Below are 17,929 nucleotides of genomic sequence, written 5' to 3'. Positions count from 1 at the left end.
TTGAACGGGGTGGGGGGCAACCCCCAGGAACTTCCATTTAATTTTATTTAATTAGTTTTATTGTCCCATACAAGAATAGATATGGTTTAGGCGTGGGGATGTTGACCGTTTACAAGTTTTCAAACAAGAGGGGGTGGGTGAGCCCTAGGGACATCACTTTTATTTCATTTCATTTGTTTTATTGTCCCCTACAAGAATATATATGGTTAAGGGTTGGGGATCTGGACCGTTTACAAGATAATAGCACATTCTCAAATTGAACGTGGTGGGGATGACCCCCCGGGGACTTCCCTTTAATTTCATATGATTTGTTTTATCGTCCAATTGAAGAATATATATGATTTAGGGGTGGGGATCTGGACCATTTACAAGATAATAGTACATACTCAAATTGAACGGGGTGGGGGGTGACCCCCAGGAACTTCCATTTAATTTCATTTGATTAGTTTTATTGTCCCATACAAGAATAGATATGGTTTAGGGGTGGGGATGTTGACCCTTTACAAGTTTTCAAACAAGAGGGGATGGGGTGAGCCCCTAGGGACATCACTTTTATTTCATTTCATTTGTTTTATTGTCCCCTACAAGAATATATACGGTTTAGGGGTGGGGATCTGGACCGTTTACAAGATAATAGCACATTCTCAAATTGAACATGGTGGGGATGACCCCCCGGGGACTTCCCTTTAATTTCATTTGATTTGTTTTATCGTCCCATTGAAGAATATATATGGTTTAGGGGTGGGGATTTGGACCGTTTACAAGATAATAGCACATTCTCAAATTGAAGGGGGTGGGGATGACCCCCCAGGGACTCACCCTATATTTCATGTCATTTGTTTTATTGTCCTATAATCATTTCTGAAGACTGCATGTATCTATCACTTACAGTTTTCAAGTTATATTCATTTGAAAATTTTAGAAAATAAAATCCCATAGGGTTCTATAGTAAACCCCTCCCTCCTTTCTAACCCCTTAATAGACCCCAATGCATAAACGAAAGATTGATGGCTCACCTAGACATGTTAGTCTAACATATTGTAAAATCCTCAGTAAATCTGACAAGCCGTTTAGGAGAATGGCTGCGGACAAGTTCATTTTTAAAGTGGTGGAAGAAGAAGAGGAAGAAGAGGAAGAAGAAGAATAACAAGAGTGCGCACGCTGAAATGTCTCACCTTCTATACTAATCATTGATATTATGTTGATAGTCCTAAGTATAAAGCTAAGCTTTATTACAACTGTCACATAAACTTAACATTAACCAAGATAACTAAACAAAGACCAATGAACCTTGAAAAAGAGGTCCAGGTCAGATGAACCATGCCAGGCAGACAGGTAGACAATGCTTCTATATATACAACATATATAGTTGACACATTACTTATAGTTTAAGAAAAATAGACCAAAACACAAAAACTTAACACTGTGCAATGAACCGTGAAAAAGAGGTCACGGTTAAATAAAACCTGATCGACTGACATAGAGATCATAAAATATTTCCATACACCAAATATAGTTGACCTATGGCATATAGCATTAGATAAAAAGACCAAAACTCAAAAACTTAACTTTGACCACTGAACCATGAAAATGAGGTCAAGGTCACATGACATCTGCCCCCTAGACATGTACACTTAACAATCATTCCATACAACAAATATAGTAGACCTATTGCATATGGTATGAGAAAAACAGACCAAAACACAAAAATTTAACTATAACCACTGAACCATGAAAATGAGGTCAAGTTCAGATGACACCTGCCAGTTGGACATGTACACCTTACAGTCCTTCCATACAACGAATATACTAGCCCTATTGCTTATAGTATCTGAGATATGGACTTGACCACCAAAACTTAACCTTGTTCACTGATCCATGAAATGAGGTCGAGGTCAAGTTAAAACTGTCTGACAGACACGAGGACCTTGCAAGGTACGCACATATCAAATATAGTTATCCTATTACTTATAATAAGAGAGAATTCAACATTACAAAAAATTTGAACTTTTTTTTCAAGTGGTCACTGAACCATGAAAATGAGGTCAAGGACATTGGACATGTGACTGACGGAAACTTCGTAACAAGAAGCATCTATATACAAAGTATGAAGCATCCAGGTCTTCCACCTTCTAAAATATAAAGCTTTTAAGAAGTGAGCTAACGCCGCCACCGCCGCCGGATCACTATCCCTATGTCGAGCTTTCTGCAACGTTTGCTCGACAATAAAAATAATAAGAACTGACCAAAATCAATAAGTCTCCAAACTTTGTTTGGGAGACTTAATAATCATTGCCTATGTTGAAGACTGACACATGGTAACTGATAGGTCAATCTTAAAGAATTATACTGACCAAGGAACAAAGTCTACGGTTTTTCTTACTGTATATTCAAAAACTAAAGGTCAAAGTCAAGGTCAGTATAATGGTTCTGCATAATAACTCAGCCTTAATGTTGCAAAACTAGAGGCTCTCAAGAGCCTGTGTTGTTCACCTTGGTGCATATTAAACATGGACACAGATAAATTCATGACAAAATTGTGTTTTGGTGATCGTGATGTGTTTGTAGATCTTACTTTACTGAACATTCTTGTTGCTACAATTATCTCTATCTATAATGAACTTGGCCCAGTAATTACAGTGGAAAATATTTCTAAAAATTTACAAAAATTTACTAAAATTTTAGAAAAATGGTTAAAAATTGACTATGAAGGGCAATAACTCCTTAGGGGGTCAATTGACTATTTTGGTCATACTGACTTATTTTTAGTTCTTACTTTGCTGTACATTATTGCTGTTTACAGTTTATCTCTATCTATAATAATATTCAAGATAATAACAAAAAAACAGCAAAATTTCCTCAAAATTACCAATTTAGGGGCAGCAACCTAACCACCGATTATCCAATTCATCTGAAAATTCCTATCTAAGGAACACCCCTACTGGGTAATCAGGAGTATTTACAGGAGAACTTCTATATACAATATCAGACAATAGATAGTACAAATTCCGTAATTACGTAATATGAGGAAACTGTAAAAAAACCAAATTGTCAAAATCAATGTATTTATATATTATTACTGTATAACTAATCATATTTGATATATAATAATTTTACTGTATAATCTCCCTGGTTAAACAGTAACTAATTTACAGGGATACCCGACTGAATGCTGTGAGTCGAGTAAGTTGTAAACAGCAGAGAATTGTGCAATAAAGGATCTATTTTATAAAAAAAAAAAAAAAAAGATTACTAAGATTTACGAAAATTGGTTAAAAATTGACTATAAAGGGCAATAACTCCTAAAGTGGTCAACTGACCATTTTGGTCATGTTGACTTATTTGTAGATCTTACTTTGCTGAACATTATTGCTGTTTACAGTTTATCTCTATCTATAATAATATTCAAGATAATAACCAAAAAGAGCAAAATTTCCTTAAAATTACCATTTCAGGGGCAGCAACCCAACAACAGAATGTCCAATTCATCTGAAAATTTCAGGGCAGATAGATCTTGACCTGATGAACAATTTTACCCTTTTGTTAGATTTGCTCTAAATGCTTTGGTTTTTGAGTTTTAAGCCAAAAACTGCATTTTATCCCTATATTCTATTTTTAGCCATGGCGGCCTTCTTGGTTGGTTGGGCGGCGCACCGGACACATTTTTTAAACTAGATACCCCAATGATGATTATGGCCAAGTTTGGTTAAATTTGGCCCAGTAGTTTCAGAGGAGAAGATTTTTCTAAAAGATTACTAAGATTTACGAAAAATGGTTAAAAATTGACTATAAAGGGCAATAACTCCTAAAGTGGTCAACTGACCATTTTGGTCATGTTGACTTCTTTGTAGGTCTTACTTTGATGAACATTATTGCTGTGTACAGTTTATCTCTATCTATAATAATATTCAAGATAATAACCAAAAACAGCAAAATTTCCTTAAAATTACCATTTCAGGGGCAGCAACCCAACAACGAAATGTCCGATTCATCTGAAAATTACAGGGCAGATAGATCTTGACCTGATGAACAATATAACCCCTTGTCAGATTTGCTCTAAATGCTTTGGTTTTTGAGTTATAAGCCAAAAACTGCATTTTACCCCTATGTTCTATTTTTAGCCATGGCCGCCATCTTGGTTGGTTGGCCGGGTCATCGGACACATTTTTTAAACTAGATACCCCAATGATTGAGAGGAGAAGACTTTTGTAAAAGTTAACGCAGGACGACGACGCTGGACGCCAAGTGATGAGAAAAGCTCACTTGGCCCTTTGGGCCAGGTGAGCTAAAAACCATCACCAATACAAGATCAACAAACAAGAGGCTCTCAAGAGCCTGAATCGCTCACCTGGTAAACAATGCCTTATTAACTAAATTAATAAATTAATGTTTGTTGTAAATTAAACAGAGTAACAAAGGCCATGCACTATCCTGGAAATACCTTTTAAAGTCTCTTCGGAACCTCTGGAAAGAAATGGGCATGAGTTCGCCCTACACTTGGTTAAGATACAGTCTAGGTCAATCTGATGATTCACAATACAATTGCTATTAACAGTTTATCTGTATCTATAATTATATTCAAGATAATAACCAAACACTGCAAAATTTCTTTAAAACCATCAATTCAGGGGCATTATACCTGAAAAACCAGTTACCCAATTTGGCTGAAAATTTCAGGACAGGTAGACCTTGACCTAATAAATACTTTAACTTCTGTCTTATTTGCTCTAAATGCTGGAGTTTTTGAGATATAAGCCAAAAACTGCATTTTACCCTGTGTTCTATTTTTAGCCATGACGGCCATGTTTTTTGACGAAATAGAAAATAAAACACAAACTTTATTTTATACACCCTACTGATCATTCAGTTGAAGTTTGGTTGAATTTGGTTGAGCAGTTTTAGAGGAGAAGATTTTTTAAAGTTAGCAATTATGATGAACAAATTGTGAAAAATTGTCATTAAAGGACAATAACCCCTCAAGGGGTCAATTGACAATTTTGGTCATATTAACTTATTTGTAGATCTTACTTTGCTGATCATTTTTGCTGTTTACAGTTTATCTTTATCTATAATGACCAAAAACTGCAAAATTTCCTTAAAATTACCAATTAAGTGGCAGCAACCCAACAATGGGTTGTTTGATTCATCTGAAAATTTCAGGGCTGATAGATCTTGACCTAATGAACATTTTTACCCATGTCAGATTTGCTCTAAATGCTTTCGTTTTTGAGATATAAGCCAAAAACTGCATTTGACCCCTATGTTCTATTTTTAGCAATGGCGACCATGTTTGTTGATAGATCAAAACTTCGGATACAATTTATAAACTAGATACCCTAAGGAACATTCAGCTTAAGTTTGGAAGTATTTGGCCTAGTAGTTTCAGAGGAGAAGATTCTTGAAATAGTTTACGACGACAGACGACGACAGAAAGGACAATAACCCCTTAAGGGGTCAATTGACAATTTTGATCATATTAACTTATTTGTAGATCTTACTTTGCTGATCATTTTTGCTGTTTACAGTTTATCTTTATCTATAATAATATTCAAGGTAATGTAATGACCAAAAACTGCAAAATTTCCTTAAAAATACCAATTAAGTGGCAGCAACCCAACAATGGGTTGTTTGATTCATCTGAAAATTTCAGGGCTGATAGATCTTGACCTAATGAACATTTTAACCCCTTGTCAGATTTGCTCTAAATGCTTTTGTTTTTGAGATATAAGCCAAAAACTGCAATTTGTTCTATTTTTAGCAATGGCGACCATGTTTGTTGATAGATCAAAACTTCAGATACAATTTATAAACTAGATACCCTAAGGAACATTCAGTTAAAGTTTGGAAGTATTTGGCCTAGTAGTTTCAGAGGAGAAGATTCTTGAAATAGTTTACGACGACAGACGATGGACGACGACGGACGACGACGGACGCCAAGTGATGGCATAAGCTCACTTTGGCCCTTCGGGCCACGTGAGTTAAAAACAAATTTTTGTCATAATACTTGAAGATAGCTATCTCGAACACAGAATTGCTAAACCTATACATTATTTAACCCTTTAGCCCCCAATCCCGCCTGAAGACGTGATGGCGACAACCATCCTTTGATGGCCCCCATGACCCTCTATTTTTTTTTTTTACTGCCCCAGGTGAACTGTCATAATAGCAGGGACTTCAACCAAGTAGTTCATGGTCCATAAACTCTTCTCAGATGTCTGTTCATGAAAATATGGCACTTTGAAAGCCGTTTAAGAGTTCAAAGTTGGAAAAACGTGAAAAATAGCCAAAATCAGGTGGGGGTGGGCATCTTTTGATGGCCACTACGTCACTGGAAGTGACTGTAGGTATAAACTATTATCATAAGTGCATGGATAGGTGGTACAGGAACACAACGAGGTACAATATGGCCAATAGCAATCTAGTCTGTAAAATCTAGGTCACCGTTTTGTAAATAAACAGCTGCGCCATGAGCGCATGATACGCCCGACGTCTTGTGTGAAAGTTTTATGCAATAATCATACATAGTTTCTGAGAAAGTTTTAAGCAATTACCATTTATTGCTTTTGAGACACGGGGGGACATGTAAAACAGCACCCAGTTTTTTTTTTTACAAAATTTTGAATCAAACCAAAAAGTATTCAGATCTTTAGATTAATATAACAAAGAAGTGTGTACAGTTTCAAGCAATAATCATAAATTGTTTTTGAGATACGGCGCGACATGTAAAAAAAAACCTCCCCTTTTTTTACAAAATACTAAATAACTCAAAAATAAAATTTTGAGTCATCACCAAAAAGTATACAGATCTTAAAATAATATAACAAAAAAGTGTGTAAAGTTTTAAGCAATAATCATAAATCGTTTTTGAGATACGGCGCGACATGTAAAAAACCCTCCCCCTTTTACAAAATACTAAATAACTCAAAAATGAAATTTTGAATCATCACCAAAAAGTATACAGATATTAAGATTAATATAACTAAGAAGTGTGTAACGTTTTAAGCAATAATCAAGAATCGTTTTTGAGATACGGTGCGACATGTGAAAAAAAACACACCCCTGTGTTAGATACAAAGTGCCGTAACTCAAAAAGTTTAAATCTTATTTTCACCAAAAAGTATACGTATCATTTGACCATCATAAAAAACAACTATATCAAGTTTCATGAAATTTAGATAAGTCGTTCTCAAGTTACGGTGCGACATGTTTACACAGGACAGACAGACAGACAGACAGACAGACGGATGGACAGACAGACGGACGGACACCGGACATTTGTATAGACATTTAGGCAGACCTGACTTGACAATAATAATTCCCCAGCAAGACACTCAAGTTCCACATACTCCCAGTTGGCATGAATGGACTGCTGTAACTATAGGGTAATACATGAATGACCAATAAAAACACAGTGTTGTCAATTTTCACCTCTCAAGGTCGTTTTAAAATCGGAAAATAGACAGAAAATTACCATTTTTCAGTGGGGGTGGGTTCCAACCCACAAGAAAATATTTTTACTTTTTCTACAACTAGTCATTGTGTAAACTATATATATATACAATATATGTAAGTTGTTGGCCCCGCCTGTTTCATAGCGAGATAAAAAAAATAAAAAATTTCCGACAATTAACATATACTGTGTTTATCCTGAAATTACTCCCAACACTTGAAAATTTAGTTATTAAAATCTAAATCATTGTCTCTAATTTCTCAAAGAAATCAACATATTTGAAACGTGGGCGTCAAAGAGGACCCCAGAATGAACTGGTTAGGAATCAGAATTATTCATATTACCGCTTTGTTAACATGGAAGTGGGGTAACAGTCAACTTAATTTGTACATGTTCAAATAAAGCAAAAAATTATTTGTATACCTGTTATTTGTACAATAGTTGGCTAACTGCAGGATAAATAACAAATATCAATTCAGTATCTTCAAGCATGACAAAAAAATAGTGCAGTAAAAAATGACACTAGAAAATTTCCATTCATAAATCATTTATACACATAATTATTTTTCTATCAAGGGGAGGACAGGAGGAGACCCCTGAAAACGGGATTATTGTACTCCCGTTGATGTTTACATGTATTTATTTTACATATGAAATTACTGATTTTTTTTTTATTTTACTTCAAAATCACAGTATTTCAGTATTTTGATAATAATGCATACTATGAAGAAGAAAACTCTAGTTAATAAATCATATCTTCTTAAAACATATAAATAAAACAAAATAGTATACATTAAAATAACATCTGTATAAACTTCATATCATTTGCATACAAAAACAATACAGCATAGGACAACGTTTATCAAAGTGCTGTTGTCTGATTTACCAAAATATACCTTAAATATAATATTAAAATGTTGAAAAACAATTTATTACATCAAAAGTCCACTTGGCAATTATTTCTACCAAATCATGCCTGTTAACATTGTTCTACACAAAGACAAAAATAGCATATACAGTTAACTCTCAATATCTCAGGGTCATCCAGACCAAATAAATATTTTGAGATACTTGTAGTTTAACATGTTTAACGCAAACGATTACTTGAAGTTTGACAGACCAAGGGATACAACTCTTGCTTAGCTTGGAAAGCATAAAATAAATTAGAATGAGATAAATAATGAAATTTGAATGCTTTTTTTTTTAAACCATAAATTTGGTTAGTCAACATAAATTTTGACTTATCCAGAGTTGAAATACATATTCTCATATGGAAACAGGGAGGGGGAGGGGGGGATTGTGTATTGACAATTACAGCCCTCTGAAGAGGGGGATACAAAAAATTCAGCTCTCCTATGGGTAAACAATTATAGGGTTGTAACTGATTTTATTGTAACAAACAAATATTGGTATTCAAATGGCCTCACCAGCTGTGAAAGATAGAGTAATTCACTGTCGATGAATTATTCAGATTTTCAAAACCCTGCCAATTTAGATAAAAATATAAAATTAATTTACATCACATGATCTAGCCAATAGATCTATTCAATTATACTGTGACATACATGTGATGGACTGTAAAATTCAGATCAGGAGATTTGGAAATTTTGGTCAGGAGTTTGGACCTCAGATCAGGAGGTTTTTTATCGACATATTATCGACATATTTTTCCGCGTAAAACTAACCATATGATCATGATGATGTAAAAATCTGTCTTTTTTGTGTTTTTTTTCAATCTTCCTTGTGAATGGCATTAGTTTAAGTCTGCATATATTAAGGATTAATTGAGAAGAATCTTTTTTTACTTTTGTTTCACATTGCTGATTGCTGATGAGAATCTTTTTTTTCTTTTGTTTTACATTGTTGATTGCTGATGATGATCTTTTTTATTTGTTTTTCATTGTCATTGGCTTGAGATATAAGAGAGATATATGCTATACATTTATAACATAAAAAATAAATAATAAATTAACAAACAATAACAATGGGTATACTATGCATGGTTAAAAGCACTAATATGATGACAGAAAACTGATCATTGTCATTGTTTAAACTCTTAAGAGAAGGGGTCTCACTGTGTCTGGTAATGTCATTATGGCTCCAATAACAGATTTTAAAGTCTACTTTGCAAGTGACTGGTCTTGCCTGTTGGGAGTGAATTGGCACCATTTGAAGTCAGCTTTCCAGGCATTGTTGAACTTTGTCAAATATTTCTGTTGTTTTGAAACTGGTGTCTTTGGAGACGGAGATAACTGTTGTTTTGGCATTTTGAACACATAATGGTGTACAAAATAATCATTTTGCTTATATAATTTTTCAGTCAGCTTGTGTAGCAAACAGCTCACATTGAGCTGAAACCATTCCTTTTTCCAGTATTTTCATATACAATAAATGTTTTTCTCGGCATCAAAAAACTTCCGATAAATGTTTAGACAACAACATTCCATTTTCTATCAGTGCCGGTATTTATCGGTATTAACCTTTAACCATCTTTGGCGTGTGCCATAAACAGAAGCCACATAGAGTAATTGATAATCCAACACCTTATGATTGTTCAATCAAACTATTATCACTTGTTAATTAGCCTTTAGCAAGGATTAAAATCTCCACATGTTGCGTAATCAGGTTACACCGGATACGTTCGATAAACCTCGTGTTTTTACGACTTAACAAATCTCGGGTTTTTACGATTTCAATGATAAATTTTGTAAACAAAATAGTAAAAATGGCGACTGAAAATTTTCATTCATAAATTTTTTTCTGCACGGGAGTTTTTCCTCTTCGACGGGATGACGGGAGGGGACCCCTGAAAACGGGAGTTTTGTACTCCCGTCGGGAGGTTCACATGTATGCTGTGATATACTATTATAATAACATAATTTACTCACGGACATGCCATAAATAGTACATTCTAAGCCGTAATGTAGACCTGCTAACTCAGCATCGTAAGCATATTCATTCAAAGCATCTTTAAACAGGGATACAAACAAATACATCAGGTTACAGTTCACTGGATCTGATCGACCTAAAGAACTGTAATATAATAAACAACATACAATTATACTAATGAATTTTTTTCAGTGCCAAACATTTTTGCCAAGTATTAATTGTTAGAAACTTTGATACAATATATATATACTTCATGACTAATACATTATGTAGCATATACGCTTTTGAAGCTAATTTGACTGTTTTTATCACCTTCATATTAATGTTTTATGGTTTTTTTTTATCAAATTTTGATTAAAATTTTTCAATTGAAATCTTCATTTCTTAACCTTCCTGTTATAATGACAAAAATATTTCTGTAACTCTTATAATTCATAGTCTAGAAGGAAACTGTTTTAGCCTGCAGCAGCAATTTCATTCTGTACTCATCATTATCATAAGCCATCATCAGAAAAAGTGGTATGTCTTTCACATATTCACAATAGATAACTCTATAAACTATAATATCTTTCAATGTCTTGTAACATGTATATAATAACATTTGCTATTATGAATTTTCAAATGAAAATATGCATCTTGCAGTAATTTTCTTGTGATTTTTCTTCTCGTCCAACAAAACCCATACTAACAGCACAACATGAAAATAAGAAGATTATATTTCAATGTCTTTTTTAATGTTCTACCTATTCATTAAAAAGAAGTTAACCTACCTTATCAATTCAAAATTTATACAGGCTTTAGGTAATAGATATGTATCATCTTGTTTAAACCAAAGTTGTGTCATAGCACTGTCTTTAATAAGTTCTGGTAATGAAGCCTACAAAATCAGATACATGTACAACATTTATTTCATAGTAATGCATATATTAGAAATCCATCTGCAATGTAGTCAGTTAAGTTGTTTCCCTCATAAAGAGCAAATACTAAATTTAATGCAATCAATATTTTTGTTATCAGAGTATTTTATTTTAAATTTGAAAGCATACTACTATACAAAACAGTCCCATTAAACTGGAACGATTCAAATTTGTGATATTAAAAAGATATTTGGTTTTAAAATGTCTCTATCTTTCTGCTATAGATCTGCATTTTCATGAAATAAAAAATGTAAAATTGTAGATAATCAGCTTGCATAAAGTGAACTATGTCCCCTGATTAAACATAAAAGTCCAATACACAATACATATTTACTAAATATTCACCATGAAAAAGGCATTTTTTTTTCATTAGTAATATCAGAAATTTTGCAATTCAATTAAATGCTGCAGAAGTAATTCTTTAGCTCAGTCTGATAGTAAAGGGTTGACTTGAAGAAACACAGTATTTGAGACCCAGGGGAGACAATGTGATTTTTTAATAAGAATCATGCTCTCATGTTACAAAATCACAAAAATGTTAGAATTAACAATATCTACATGTGTTCTTTCCCGTATTCTGTAGGAATATTACTTACTGGATCAACTTCCCTGGTTACAAGTTCAAAATCTGTTGGTATGAAATCATTCTTGTCTGGCAATGTCAAGTTTTCATTTTCTCCACATTTACTCCACAACTACAAATAGTTATCCATCATATAAGAAATGCTAGAGACAATACTTATATAACAGAAATATAATGACAGTAAAATATACTTTGAAGGTTAACAAATCTTTATTCATTATTGTGTTCAGTGTTTATTGAAATAAGTTATTGTATTCATAGTTTTTGAAGGATCTTATGATTTTATTCTAATACAGATTTATTATAATGTGCATTTTCAAAATAATCAGCTGACTGTGTAAAATTTCAAACATATAAGAAAAACAGGAATGTCTCAATCGTAAACGAATGCCCCACTCACACTTCTTTTCTATGTTCAGTGGGCCGTCAAATTGTGATTAAACTGTCATTTGGCATTAAAATTAGAAAGATCATATTAGTTAACATGTGTACTAAGTTTCAAGTTGATTGGACTTCAACTTCAACAAAAACTACCTTGACCAAAAACTTTAACTTAAAGCTTTAACCTGAAGTGGGACAGACAGACAGACGAACGAATACACAGACCAAAACACATAATACCCCATGGTAAGGCATAAACAAGAATGTGTCCCAAGTACATGGATGCCTCATCCGCACTATCATTTTCTAAGTTCAGTTGACTGTGAAAATGGGATAAAATTTCTCATTTGGCATTAAAATTAGAAAGATCATATCATAGGGAACATGTTTACTAAGTTACAAGTTGATCGGACTTCAACTTCATCAAAAACTACCTCGACCAAAAATTTAAACCAAAACTTTAACCTGAAATGGGACAGACGGACAAACGGTCAAAGGACAAACAAACAGAAGTAGGCACAGACAAGAAAACATAATGTCCATAAATGGGGCATAATAAATGGGGCATAAAAACTGATGAGCATTCAGGAGTCAATAATCCCTTCTCATTCAAGGCCTGTTACAAATGTAGCATTTACCTGTATTTTAGAGTCTTGGATGTCTTCAACACTATAATCTGTACCATACCATTTTTCTTTGATGTTAGTTTTATCTTCAAACTTCTTACTTACTACAAAGATCCTGAAAGTGAAAGGTTAACTTTAATTCAAGGGTACAAGGATCTATCCTTTACATTTTAAAAATAAATTCCAAATACTGTACTTCCCTCAAATGCAGAATTTTATTAAGATAGCAGAATCATTTAATACTTGATTTTAAATAAATGTAAGATTGGATTAAGACTGAAATCATGAGAACACTTAAATAATTATCAAAAAGTGATAAACTGGAATTTGACAATAAAATGTTATTGATAAGGAAGACAATATCCCATATATTACTTACACTTAAAAGAGAAACAAGTGTACAACACAGGCCAATAATTAGAATTATAGACAATGCATGACCAGATCAAATGATAATTGCTTATTATTTTGTTCCATCATTAGAATTATCCTTTTTTTTTAAAAGCACAACTGTTAATCTAGCTTTTATAATAAGTAATGCATTGTGAGGTTTGTTTCGCAGACACATTATATATCTAGGATTTTAACATCTTATTGTCATCTTTAATCCCAGTTCAATCTTACCTCATTCTGTCAGGCTGAAGTTTGTCCAATACCATTGTAATCAAATCAGGTTGGAATTCTGACATTAAGTAGGGCCCACTTAACACTTCAGATAAACTGTATTTCTGAAAAGTTAAATTTGATGATAAAACTTATTATTCTATAAATGAGCTGTAAATGACTATAAGCACTAAGTATTTAATAATGATAGTAATTTTATTCAAGGTGGGAATGTTAAAAGAATATTTTTAATACCTTTACCTGAAATGCACATTGTAGATAGATTTCCTACGCGTATACAAAAAAACATACATTATTTTCTTATTTCTTTTCCTTATCTTAATGTTTTACTACAAAATAATGAAAGGCTGTTTTAAAACAAAACAATATATATGAATTACATGTTTGTCTCTATCATGTGTAGGATTATTGAGATTAACTTACATGTATAAGGCCAGCAACTTGTGTTGTGTAGTTTCTAGGTTTTTCCTTCCCTTTAAATCTAAATGTCATTGCACTCAAATCCTAAAATAGAAAATAAGGTCAATATATTTCTTTATATCAGAAATCCTTGAATTGGTGATGCCATAAACTGTATAAAGATGACTAGATATGATTGACTGGCTGAATTTGGTGATGTTGGTCGTGGCAGATATTTAATATTTTGTTTATTCTATTTTTTTTATAGATTTGGAACAGTTTCAAGCTAGAAGAATAGTATAGAAACCTATGTTTTGTTTGTCCATATACATATATATATATATGTTTTGATTAATTTTGTTGTTTGGCTGCTGTCTCATTTACATACCCCACATCTCCTTTTATTCACATAGTTTCATTTTGAGATAACATATTTCTTTGGATTATTTTTTTTTTATTTAATAAACCCAATTTCTTAAACATTGATAATCAACAACTCTTTCAGCTTATTATCTACCCTGTTTTTGTCAACTGGAGTGTGTGAGGTTGTACAGAGCAGGTTTTAATATAGACTCACTAAACAGAACAGAAAACTGCATTCTAAATAATTGCCCTGTGTTCTATATTGGTTCCATTGCCTGTTGATCCCTTACCTTATATTCATCAAATATTCATTGTTTAGGGCCTTCTCTCTTCAACATAAAGTACTGATAAGTCAAGTTTATAATGTCATCAATGTGTTCTATATTGGTTATATCATTGGTTGATCCCTTACCTTACATTCATCAAATATCCATTGTTTAGGGCCTTCTCTCTTCAACATGTTAAAGTACTGATAAGTCAAAGTTATGATGTCATCAATATGTTCTGTAACATACAAAGGGAAATAACTATTAAACAAATGAAACACAGCTGAAATTTACTTTGTTGTTGAAATAACAAATATTATAAGTTTTAAGTTGCTTGAATAGCATTTCTATTATAAAGTAGATAAGAAAAAAGTTTTGTCGTTTATTTTCATCATCATCTAAAAAAAATTGAGTTGTTATATTAAAAATAATCTTCCTAAACTCCAACAAAACAATGTGTTATGTTGTTAATGTCTTTCTGGGGTAAAGGTTTCATACGTTCTTCATGATACTTATAATCCATATCTATATTGTCAATGGATGTCTTTTTATATTTCAACAAAATATGTCACATTTACATGTGTTTATTACCTTGTCCTTCTTCAGTAAGATCAACATCAACTTTAAAGAACATAAATCCTTTGGCCCCTGGTGACTGACCTCCACATAGGGTATTCACCCAACCTAGGGAGAAAAAAAACATACTTTATACAATTTACACAGAGACAGTCAGGTTAAAATATTTTGTTAGTCTAATACAATTGCACATTTCTTTGACATAGAGCCATTTCACTAATGCTTGTAGATTTAAACTTTGGTTGGCTTGCTTGCTTTGTTTGTATTAACATTTGCTCCAGCATTTTTTTTTATTAAGATTGAAATTTGCAAACAATATAATATAGGCTCAGTTAAATCTTTATGTCATACTAAAATTTTATCCTGGAGGTTAGAACTACCCAATAGTACATTTAAACAATACAAGACAATGTTAGTTTAACTTTGCTCTATCTATTGTTTGCAGAAGTCAATCTTTAATACAATGCTTGAGCGAACATTTATACATACAAAACAATCAAGCCTACCAAAGTCTTAATCTAATAGCATTAAGAAGTTATCTCTAACATCAAATAAAGTCAGGAGCATGTTATTCAGTGGTTATCGTTTGTGGCTGTATATCATATTTGTTTTCCGTTCATTGTTATGTACATTCTTCATATGTGAGTCTTCTAAAGAAGACTTGTGATGCAAGCCATCTCTGAATGATATAAGCAAAAATGGAAAAGTGCATGTTTCATATTGGAAACCCCAGAAATTACTCAGGTCAAAAAAAAAATTGAAGGTGCACAAATACATGCCCTTTCGAAGGATTCATGCAGGTATAGTTAAATTCTATCTAGCTCTTTCCATGAAATTGAAGAATAAAAAACTGATATTACCAAGTCTATGTTTTGATATGGAAATCACCTAAAACCAATTTTATTCACTAATTTTCTTTTTGTCTATACTATCTACTAAGTGTCATAAAAAAAATTCAGTAAAAAACACTTATCCATCACCTAAAACCACCTAAAACCATGTGGTCACCTCTAGATAGCAATCAAACACTTTTGTGTGTTGTATTTATTTACACTGTTTCTCCATCTATTATGAGACCATACAGCATGTTTTGTAGTAAATGACATTAATACTGACCTCTGTTTTTAAGTTCAGACAACAGACTTCCTTTTCCTTCATGACCTACTAAATGGCCTAGATAATGACCTGGCTGTAAATGTAGAAAAAATAAATGTACACAATAAAAAACAAGAAAAAAACCATTTCAGAATAAGAAATTAAAACAAAACTTTTGTCATGTTTGTGTGTATGTCAAAAGAGAATTTTAAAAGTAAAAAAACAGTGAAGATGAAGCATGTCTTTTATTAAAGTGCTTATTTATTTAGAAATGCACCACTTACTTCTCAATAAGAGGCTCGTAAAAGTCATTGAAAATAATGGAAAAAAGAAGCTTAAATTGTGTAAATATAAAGAAAGAAATAATTTATACATATTCCCTACACAATCTCAAATTTTACATTTTTTTTATATTACCTTGCAAACAAAATTTATTATTTATACTTACATTACATTTAAAATAAGGATGTAGATCCATGATAGGCCATGACATAGAGAGATTTCTAACATCTTTCACTGGTACAGTGTAGGCTATTTTCTGTTAACAAAACAAGTGAAAAACATTAAATCTGTCATTACTATTATTAACTCTTAGAAACTCAAGGTTTTTAAATAATTTAAAGTAGAAAATGTTAAAGATTTTAAAAAAAATTAATAAGGTTGTTGCTTTTCTTTCCATGACAAAATAACAAACCAGTTTTAACTCATGGACAGTCAACGTATTCAAGTATCATTACTAAGGATCTAGAAGCTAAAAGCATCTACCATTCCAAGTATGTTGATATATGACATACTATTACAAAAATGTATATCCATTACATTAAAACAAAATATGTTCAATATATAATATTGTTGAAAGATGTTAAAGAGCTTCTTTGGAGTCTGTGAGCTTTCCTCATTCTTAACCAAACTAATTTAAATATTTCTATAAGCTCCTGCATCAAATATTCTTATGTAAATAAATGATTTCTGTCAGCAGAAAAATGGAAATCTAAAATCTATGTACAAGATGATTTTACCCTCAGACATTACAAACCATAACAAAGATTGGATAAGGACAACTATCTTAACTCCTATCCATTTAATGGCATATCATTGGTTTAGAGTGACCATTTTAAAATCTTGTATATTTAATATGGGTAAGTAGGCGTGGTTTATCTTAACTCAAGGTAAGTAGTGGTGTTATGTACCTTTATATTTATAACACAGCTTTGGGAATTAATCTGAAAAAAAATCACCCCTGGACTACAGATGGACAATTGGTGATGAACGTTTGAACTAAATGCAGAATACACATTTAAAGCTTACAAGTTTTTATTGCTGGCATTTGTTTTTGAATAGACCAATGGAAGAAGGTTCTCAAAATTGAAGACCTGTTCACTTTGATAGGCCACTAGTTTAAATGTCACATGTTAAGACAGTCAATAAGATAAATTTATTACAGTGTGCTAATGCCCTAATATGATATATATGAGGTCAGTAAATTACATATTTTCGCTCTCCTTTTATGGAATTTACTGACCCAATATATATCTTATTAGGTCACTATCATACTGTGTAACTATTAATATGAGTAACTTTCTAGAATGAATTTAATTGATCATCTTTTCATAGATATTAAACATACCTTCATTTGTGCTGGACCAACTGGATGATCCTTCCATTCAGGAACTACAACATTCATGTTTTCTACATTAGCTATCAGAGGAACTACCATTTCTGTTAATTCTTCAATTGATTCTATAAAAATAACATCCATT

At 32.4% G+C, this 17,929-nt stretch overlaps 1 protein-coding gene across 4 annotated transcripts in view; it reads right to left on the bottom strand.

The window, feature by feature from the left end:
* Positions 1–17,929, bottom strand: part of LOC139520526 (insulin-degrading enzyme-like) — a 58,463-nt gene that overhangs the window by 27,516 nt on the left and 13,018 nt on the right. For all 4 annotated transcript variants that reach the window (XR_011663912.1, XM_071313238.1, XM_071313239.1 and 1 more), the window contains 11 exons: positions 17,797–17,909; positions 16,618–16,707; positions 16,191–16,263; positions 15,090–15,182; positions 14,645–14,736; positions 13,894–13,974; positions 13,471–13,574; positions 12,859–12,961; positions 11,853–11,951; positions 11,110–11,216; positions 10,339–10,483 (listed from right to left, as the gene is read on the bottom strand). Coding sequence is in view for 3 of the 4 variants with exons in the window: in XM_071313238.1 (XP_071169339.1) it covers positions 10,339–10,483; positions 11,110–11,216; positions 11,853–11,951; positions 12,859–12,961; positions 13,471–13,574; positions 13,894–13,974; positions 14,645–14,736; positions 15,090–15,182; positions 16,191–16,263; positions 16,618–16,707; positions 17,797–17,909 (1,100 nt within the window). In the remaining variant the exon portion in view is untranslated. The remainder of the gene's footprint in view (positions 1–10,338; positions 10,484–11,109; positions 11,217–11,852; positions 11,952–12,858; positions 12,962–13,470; positions 13,575–13,893; positions 13,975–14,644; positions 14,737–15,089; positions 15,183–16,190; positions 16,264–16,617; positions 16,708–17,796; positions 17,910–17,929) is intronic.

This window comes from Mytilus edulis, chromosome 4 (assembly GCF_963676685.1).
Source record: "Mytilus edulis chromosome 4, xbMytEdul2.2, whole genome shotgun sequence".
NCBI lineage: Eukaryota > Metazoa > Mollusca > Bivalvia > Mytilida > Mytilidae > Mytilus > Mytilus edulis.
This window is presented reverse-complemented; position numbering and strand designations above follow the sequence as displayed.